Below are 8,660 nucleotides of genomic sequence, written 5' to 3' on the forward strand. Positions count from 1 at the left end.
GTTGCAAGGCACAACTCAAGGCTACAGTATTAATATTCTGATTTCTACTCACTGACATTTGGCCGCGAGGTTCGAATTGAGGGTGTTGTGCACACGCAGCCGCGGGCGTGGGGCTGAGGGGCCCATTTTGAGAGTGGTTCCACAACGCGTCACTGACAGCACCAGTGTATTTGTCCCTCCAGCAGCTCCCACGAGTTCCATGAGCCGGCTCTGCTTATGCTTACAGGACTTGGGCATAACACCTGTGTGCATATGCATTTGTAGGCCATGTTGGCCCTGACAGCCATTGCGAGACGGTTGCGCAACACGCCCGCCGATTTTTCGCCGCCAATGTCGGCACTCCCCGTGGCCATTTGGCGCTTAGTGACGCTCAGCCTCAGCTCTCTCGATACTTTCCGTAACTTTTGAGGATCTTTCAAGCACTCACTCCATTCTCGCTGCTCACTTCATCAGCGGCAAGCCCGCGCACAGTCTCTGACTGGCAAAATCCGAGACGGGGGTACCCGTATTCGCTTTGACAACTGGTAAGATGTTGATTGATCCGGTGCGGGAGGCTCGCAGGGGCCCCAGCGTATGCATATGAGCGTTGCAGCCTCTTGCATAGCGCGCTCTCCGATTGGCCCCGGTACCTCCGCACTCTTCTATATTTGAAACTTTCGGCTCATAGGATGGCTGCACTCACATGACGGGTGCCCATTGCAACGATCCCGGCAGGATCGCTTGCGCCCCACTGAAGTGAACACGCATGCGCACCGCTCCCTGCGCGCAGCCGCTGCCTGTTGGATGGGCCTTACCCCCAGCCCCAGGCGACTCAGCCTCGACGACACTTGGCCGCGCCGCGACGCCAACGGCGCGCTGGGCGCGGCGCTCGACATCGGCAGCCTGTGCGGCCACGCGGCGCCGGCCGCGGCGTTTCTGGATGCCCTTCCCGACGGCGTGCTGCAGTCGCACCTGCTGCCGGCGCTGAGCGCGGCAGAAAAGCAGGCGCTCAGGTGCGACCGGAGGGGGGCGGGTGTAAGCTGTGTAGCTGCACCGCGTGGACGCGACGCGACACCTGCCGTTGCTCTGATACATGAGCTCGCCCCAGCAGCTTGTCGGAACCGAATCGCAAGTTGCATCCAGCCCTTCCTGGCTTCGCAACCCGCGCCTCCGCCCGCCTGCAGGGCGACCCACCCGCACGCGCGCGAGCTGCTCAACGCCGCCGTCACCCGCATCCGCGTCGCCGCGGGCGACCTGCTGCCGCCCGACCGCCCCAACGCTGCAGCGCCGCAGCTGGGGCGGCGGTTCCCGGCACTGCGCGCGGTCGAGGCTTTTGATTGCAGCGATGCACCTGTGTTCGACGAGGCGCTCATCTCATTCCTGCAGAGCGCCGGCGCCGAGGTGGGCGGAGGCCTGGGCGCTCATCGCATTCACGCTCGGCCATAATTAGCACCAGCGGCATCAGCAGGATCACCTGGGCGTCGTAGTTAGTCGCTGCTGCCGCTGCGCTAGCTCAGCCCGCTGTGGCGCAATAGTGAAGGGGACAACCAGCACGCCACCAATTATTGGCCGGCGGCCTGCATTGCATGCACCCCCTGCTTTTGCGCACATGGGCCTTATAAGCCCCCCCCACTGCACCCCGCCTTCCCGCGCGCAGCTGCTGGCGCAGCTCGTCGAATTCGATGTGAAGCGATGCCACTACGTGGGCCGCGGCCTGCTGGACTTCCTTCGCGCCGCATGCCCCCGCCTGGCGCGCCTGTCAGCCAGCAAGTGTGTGCAGTACAGTTCGCACGCGCTCGCTTTGGCAAGCAGGCGTCACGTTGCGGCCGGGTTGCTGCCGTGGCGCGGAGCGCACGCGGGTTTTCGTGGCTGCAGGGATGCAGCAGGCAAACCTGCCCTCCGCAGACGGGGCCGCGTCAAGCCTTTCTTCAAGACCTCCAGGCTCCCCCCTCGCCGAGCGGCGAGCGTTGTTACCGTATGCCGTATCCAAACCCGCTCTGAAGAAACAATACACCTGAACTGTGAACCCGTTCTGAACCCGTGGTCGCGCACCCCGACCCCTCCTGCACGCTCCCCCCCCAGGTGGACGGACAACGTGACGCTCCACGCCATCGGCCGCCTGTCGGCGCTGCAGGAGCTCGACCTAGGGGAGTCTGACGCCCTCGACGACACGGGCCTGCTGCCCCTGCGCCACCTGACCGCGCTGCGCGTGCTGGGGCTGCAGCGCTGCCGCTGGATCGGGGACGCCGGCTGCCGCGCGCTCGCGCAGGTGGGGGTCGGTCTGCGGACCCTGGCAGATGCGAGAGGGAGAGAGGAAGCACTCTGGCTAACGCTGATGCTGATGCTGCGTCGCTCGAACCCGTCTGTTGGGCGCCCCTCAGCCGTGTTCACATGTCTGGGATGTTTGAGTCGGTGGGTGTAGGCGCCTGGCTGTTCTTGGATGCTGTGAGCTGAAGTCAGCGGTCGGCACAATTGCCAGGCACACCCGACAAACCCGACCAACCCGGACAACCCCCTTTTGCTGCGCACCACCCCCGCCAGATCACCTCCCTGGAGGAACTCAACCTGTCAGCCACAGACGTCGGGGCCCTCGGCGTGGCCGAGCTCTCCGTGCTGCCCCGCCTCCGCCGCCTCGACCTGTCGGGGTCGCGCCGCGTCGACGACGACGCGCTGGCGGCCGTGGCGGGGGCGGGCGCGCTGGAGGTGCTGGGGCTGCGCAACACGGAGGTGCACAACGAGGGGCTGGCCTGGCTGGGGTCGCTGGCGCGGCTGAGGAGCCTGGATTTGGGGTCGAGGTTTGAGCTGGATGACTCCGGCCTGGAGTGCCTGGCAGGTGCAGGGGCGGCGGCAGGGAGGCGGGCGGGTGCGGCTGGGTGGATTGGACGACAGGTGTTGGTGCCTGTGGGGGTTCGGGGCGAGGGAAGGGCAAGGTGTGTGCAGCGACCAGGCTCAGCCTCACGCCAGCCTGAGACGGGCTGGCGCGGCCCGCAGCAGGTGGCTGCTTTTGGCGCCGCGTCGCAACCCCCGGCCCCTCACTCGGCCGCCCCGGCCCACCCCGCGCCCCGCACCCCCAGCCTGCGGCGCGCTGCGCTCTCTGACCGCGGGCAGCTTCAACCTCACCCGCAAGCCGCCGCCCGGGTTTGGCGCCAGCCTGGAGCGCCTGACGTTTGGCGGGGGCTTTGCCAACAAGAACCTGGACCTGCTGTTCCCCCTGCCACGCCTGCGCTCGCTGCACGCCACGGTGGGTTTGTGAGCCCAGCTTTGGCCTCGAACCGGCGGCCTGGGCTCGGGGCCTGCGGCGCCGCCATTGCAACCCTCAGGGCAGCCAGAGTCTGGGGTCCTGGGGTGAGGCTTTCGGAGACAGGGGCCTCTGGGTGGCCTGATGCGCTCACGCTCTCAGGACTCAGGCACTGTCGAACATCTACAGGTTCAGCGCCGCCGCGTTTGACTGCGCTGCCGCCGCCATTCGTGAACGCTGCCTCACCACCTCCACCGCAGGGCATCGACACCGTCACCGACCGGGTGATGCGCACTGTCAGCAGCCAGACCTCCCTGGAGGAGCTCTCGCTGCGCAGGTGGGGCCGCCTGCCTGGAGTGACGGCCGCGTTGAGCGGGGCAGGCTGACATAATGCTGGGGGCCTGCTGCCCGGGCCGATGGGGCGTGTCATTCGGGGCTTACTACTCGGGGCTCTCAGCTGCACAAAGATATGGCTCTATGCTGGTCTGCGTACCAGGGCCCCGCCAACCCTCTGGTACCCGGGTCGCCAGAGGCCCCTGACACACACCCTGCCACCGCCTCTCACTGCCTTTCCACGCCACCTTTCCACACCGACCGCAGCGGGTACTCCCTGACGCGGGACGGCCTCATGACGCTCCACAGCCTGGCCAACCTGTCGGCGCTGTCCGTGTCGTCCTGCCCCGCCATCAACGACAACGTCCTGGCCGCCTTCGCAGACCGCCGCACCGCGGCGCGCGCAGGGGCCACCGGCGGCGCCGCCGCGGGGGCGGCGCCGGTGGCGTGCGGCCCCTTGTGCGCGGCGGCGTGACGGCCGGAACAGGGGGCACGGAAGGCGAAGGGCACTCGCAGCGGGGCTCGGTAGGGCTGTAGGCCCTGGTGTGGCCATGGCGCTGCCTGTGGCGTTGCTTTGTTGGCTTCGCTTCTTGACGCTCGCCCAGTGCTGCCTTGCGGTGGTGCTGCTGATGTGCGCCTTGCCCATTTCGGCCGGTCATACATCAGGCTTGCACTTTCAAGGTCACCCAACACATACACGTGTGATCCAGCGCGCATGTGCTCACACCAGCGCTGCTCGCCCATGCCCACAAGGGCAGCCAAGGCAGAGCGCCTGGTCCTGTGGTCATGTTGCAGAGACCCGCACGTCCGCTACGGCACGAGCATGCTCAGTTGTCCGTTCCGCGGCGGATTCGTGGCGGCATGCGTTGCGGGCCTCTCGCGGTGCAAGCGCTTCTGCCTGCGCTCGTCAGCCTATGCCTGTCGTGTTCACCTTCTTTTTGTCGATCGTTCAGCCGTGAAGCATGCGTGCGCCCTCCTGCCCTGCACCATCCAACTACATCAAATGCTGAAGCGTGTGCTTTTTCGTCAAACGCATGGCGCACTCTGCTCCAGCCTGAGGCGGGTGGCAGTGGCATGCTGTGGACGCTTCGCTGTGTGCGATGTGATATTCTTCTTTCGATTCAATGCGCAGTCACATACGCGGGCGCACAGAGCGCCGTCTTGCCGCCCCCTTCCACATCGCAAGCGGCCCAAGCGGTCTGCTGTGGGGTGTCGCGTGGTTTGAGCTCGTCGTTGTTTTTCTTTTGAAGGAGCCCAAACTTTCCAGGGCCCTGTTGCCCCTAGATTGCACCATTTACGAGGAATGCCCGCAACCATGAGCAAAGCACGCCGCTTCCCAAATTGCCGTACTTCCTGAGTGTCATCGGCGCAACTCTGTACACTAGCACTTGCCCTTTCGCAACGCCTCTACCGCGCCCATGTGACTCCGTGCTGCAGCGTCAATCGCCGTGCGCTGCACCCTTCGCTCTTCACTTGCGCCTGTCCAGGGCGTATGTCACGCTTATCGAAGCTGCATGATGCGGGCGTGCGGGGTTGGGCATCCCGCGCACAGCATCAACAGCGCCTCTTTTCGCACCCGGCCGCCCCAGGGTTGGGCATTCTGGGAACGGCCGAGCGCTGGGGAGAGCTTTTAGGGGCAAGAGTGAGGCAAGGCCAAAAATGGGAGCTCAGGCCGCGAGGCTGGAGTTTCCAAGGGGAGGAGGTGAATCATGCGCAGGGGTTTTTGCCTGCGAGGGAGAGAGCTTGGCCATGATTGCACCAGCTTGTCCGTATGCGTGAGACTTTGATGTGTTTGTGAGCCAAACGGCGTGTCCCCTGGGACCCCGGCAGCGATGCACGACTATATGCACGGAGAAATGGGTTTAGGCGCCTCTTGTCCCCGTCTGCTATGCGGAGAGCACTGCCGCTGGACAGCAGCGCGGCCGCCGACGCCTCCCGTGCGCGCGCTCCATAACCCCTTGCATTTTTGTGCACGCACACTCGTCGAGCGGTAGGGCATCGCTTGACGTTTGGCACATGCATGCGTACCACGCAACAGACTGTTTTTGCGCCGCGGCAAACAAACCCGCTGATCACTACCACTGAAGGGCTTGAGCAGTGTGACAGGTCCCTCGCCTGCCATGGTGTCTTGGGGCTCCACCTGTAGGGCCCAGGCGCATGGCTCTAGGGCGGTCCGTGGCCCCCTCTGCTCCATCGCTTGCTGCCTGCTCCAACTCATCCAACCATTCTAGAAACTAACCACTAATGAAGTCGTGCCTTGCGCTGGCTTGTTGCTGCCCGCTGACCTGCAGCCCTCGGCACGGCTCTGCAATGCAGGGGAGAGGTTGCAGGGTGGTCGTGCTGCCTGCTGCTGCGACCTTTGAAGGACGCGTGCATGCATCGCTTTCAGCAGGGTGAGGCCCATACAGCTCCTCCGCCATGCCCGCTGTGAGTGTAATAATGCTGTCATACGTCACACGAATGACACATAAACGCATGCGGTAAGCGGCTCCAGCAGCGCGTCATATGGACTGCAACGGCACGCACGGTGACGCGTCACTTTCAAGCGTGTGAACATGACACGCGCGCATGCACAGCCAGCGATGTCCTGTTGTACAGTATCCGTCATGAATAATTGCTTTTTGTGATTCCACCACACTTGGACACAATGTCGCTTTCCAATGGCTCAGGGTGCTTGCAGGCAGCAACGGATGGTTGTGGTCTCTGGTCAGTCACGGTGCCGGTGGTGCGGGGGGCGGGGGTGTAGCTGAAGCTCAGAGTGATGCAATTGAGCAGCTGCCCACGTTGGCAGGCAAGTAAGCACTGTTTCTTCTTGAAATGCCCCAGCCTTGCTAACACATGCAAACAGTCAACTAGTGCTGAGCAGCTACACGAGGCCTCACCCACTCAGATCAGCAGTGTCTTGTCTCAGCGGGTATGAGCACCACGGTGCAGGCACCTCAAATGCTGGTCTGCACATGTGCACCCCCACCGCCATCCAGCACCCTTCAATGCAAAGAAGCCGCACAGATAAACAGCTCGCGGGGCGAGGTGCTGGGAGCTGAGGCAGCACGAGCAGTTCAGCGGGGATGCAGCTCGACGGCCCCGACGCAACAGCAGCGGTCTGCACGGCTTCAGTCAATACTGGTCGACGGCTGGCGCACGTTCAAGCACGCAAGCACAGTACCATACGGTACTGCATCGTCACACGGCAACTGTCACCACCGATCTCACGGGTGAGTTGCGGGTGAATGGGTTGAATTTGCTTCAAGAAGCTGAACGTGTACTTGTGCACGTTAGATTCGCGATCACCGTCCAGCGCGTGCCTCGCTGGTCGATACAAATTGCGAGGACACACTGACAATTGAGACTTTCGCCCCTCGTGGCTTGCGTAGTGAGCGTACGGCCGATGTATATTGTCTTACTTAGACAGCTTTGCTACTGCAACCGCGATATTATCAGATCGCTTGACCTGGTCAAGCCGCATATCACCTAAGCACCGTCCACATGGCATGGATGGAGCCAAGTTTCAGAAGATCACTGTGGCTGAATGCTTTTGTGATCAGCTGCTGACCAGTGAGCTGCCAAGGGCATCGATCTGCGTGCTGTCAGTGCTGCCAGCTCCGCCCCGGCTGCTGCTGCTGCTGCTGCTGCTGCTGCTGCTGCTGCTGCTGCTGCTGCTGCTGCTGCTGCTGCCGCCGCCGCTGCTTGCTATTTCTGCAGTGCTCTGCTGTGGCTGCTGCAGCATCTGTTTGTCAGCAGCCTAGACAACACACAGCACGTATCCAGCTTCGGACCCCTCCGCTCGTATGTGCAGCCCGCAGCTGAGACCAGCGATGGCGGCACACTTGATTGCCCGCGACAATGTCGCCGGCACAGCCAGCAGCGCGCCCTCGGCCCGCGGCAGTTGTGGTTTCACATGGAGGGCGCTGACTGCGCCGCTGCGGCGCCTGTTGGCAAGCAACAAAGTTGGCAATGTCACCAGCGGTGGCAGCAGCACAACACCGGTGGCGGCGTTGGCGGCGAAGGCAGCGGCGAGCGACCCCTTTGACGGCGTCGGTTGCTCGCGGTCGTTCTTCCTCATGGGCCGCAGCAACCCCCTGCGTCGTGCAGCGCTGATTGTCGCCCACAGCCGTGCATTTGACGCCGCCATCATCGCCGCGATAGCCGCCAACTGTGTGTGCCTGGCGGCGAGCAGCAGCGCGCCGGGATTCGACGCGTCCCCGCTCGGCGTGGCCCTGGCGGAGGCGGACATTGCCTTTCTGGCCGTATTTGGCGCTGAAATGCTGGTCAAGTGGGTGGCGCTCGGCGTATTTGCGGCCCCAGGGACCTACTTCCGGGACGGTGAGCTCACGAGCCGCAGAAGCAGGCGGGGGAAGCGATGCGCGGCTGTTTGCGGGCGGCGCGGCTGCAGGGCTCGTGGTCCCACACCAGCTCAACATCCGCGGGCGCCTGAGTGCCAGCAGCAGCAGCACCACCACCACCACCACCAGCAGCAGCAGCAGCAGCAGCAGCAGCAGCAGCAGCAGCAGCAGCAGAGTGGTGCAGGAGCCAAGGCATCCGCCCACCGTTGCTGCCTCGCGTTTGCCGTGCGCACCCCCGGCCACAGGCTGGAATGTGCTTGACGCCGCGGTCGTGCTGCTGGGCCTGCTGGAGCAGGCGGGGCTGGGCAACTACACCGCGCTGAGGGCGGTGCGCGTGCTGCGGCCGCTGCGCACTGTGACCAAGATACCAGGCCTTAGGGTGAGCGGGGCCCTGCTGGGCGCGCACCGCGCAAGCGCAGCCGCAGCAAAGCCCTCCGCATGCTGGGTGTGCAGGCGCGCAGGGTCAGCTTTGATGCCACCACTCATTCGCGAGCGTCACGCGAGCCCCGATTCCAAATAGCAGCTGATCTCCAACGCAGTGCTCGCAGCCACCGCGATCGCGCCTCCGCACGCCTGTGCACAACCGCGGCCCCGAACCCCTCACCCCAGGCGCCGGTGCTGGCTCTGCTGCGGTCCCTGCCCATGCTGATGGACGTGATGCTGCTGTGCCTGTTCATGTTCTTCATGTTTGGGGTGGTGGCGCTGCAGCTGTTTTCGGGGGCGCTCAGGAACAGGTGGCGGGGGTGCGTGTGCGTATGTATTGGGGG

General features: G+C 64.2%; 2 protein-coding genes across 2 annotated transcripts in view; both read left to right on the plus strand.

The window, feature by feature from the left end:
• Positions 1–783: 783 nt before the first annotated feature.
• Positions 784–4,025, plus strand: MNEG_1222 (hypothetical protein; the record flags this gene model as incomplete). Its single annotated transcript, XM_014050291.1, has 8 exons — positions 784–992; positions 1,164–1,380; positions 1,637–1,749; positions 2,062–2,248; positions 2,521–2,842; positions 3,054–3,220; positions 3,478–3,554; positions 3,818–4,025. 8 exons carry the CDS (start codon positions 784–786, stop codon positions 4,023–4,025), a joined length of 1,500 nt encoding a protein of 499 aa, XP_013905745.1.
• A 3,340-nt stretch (positions 4,026–7,365) lies between these two features.
• Positions 7,366–8,660, plus strand: part of MNEG_1223 (Sodium channel protein type 1 subunit alpha) — a gene marked incomplete at both ends in the record, with an annotated part of 12,162 nt that continues 10,867 nt past the window's right edge. Inside the window, 4 exons of the mRNA XM_014050292.1 lie at positions 7,366–7,873; positions 7,964–8,071; positions 8,139–8,272; positions 8,503–8,627. Coding sequence (XP_013905746.1) covers positions 7,366–7,873; positions 7,964–8,071; positions 8,139–8,272; positions 8,503–8,627 — 875 coding nt within the window. The remainder of the gene's footprint in view (positions 7,874–7,963; positions 8,072–8,138; positions 8,273–8,502; positions 8,628–8,660) is intronic.

The sequence above is a fragment of the Monoraphidium neglectum genome (assembly GCF_000611645.1).
Source record: "Monoraphidium neglectum strain SAG 48.87 unplaced genomic scaffold scaffold00118, whole genome shotgun sequence".
In the NCBI taxonomy this organism is placed as follows: domain Eukaryota; kingdom Viridiplantae; phylum Chlorophyta; class Chlorophyceae; order Sphaeropleales; family Selenastraceae; genus Monoraphidium; species Monoraphidium neglectum.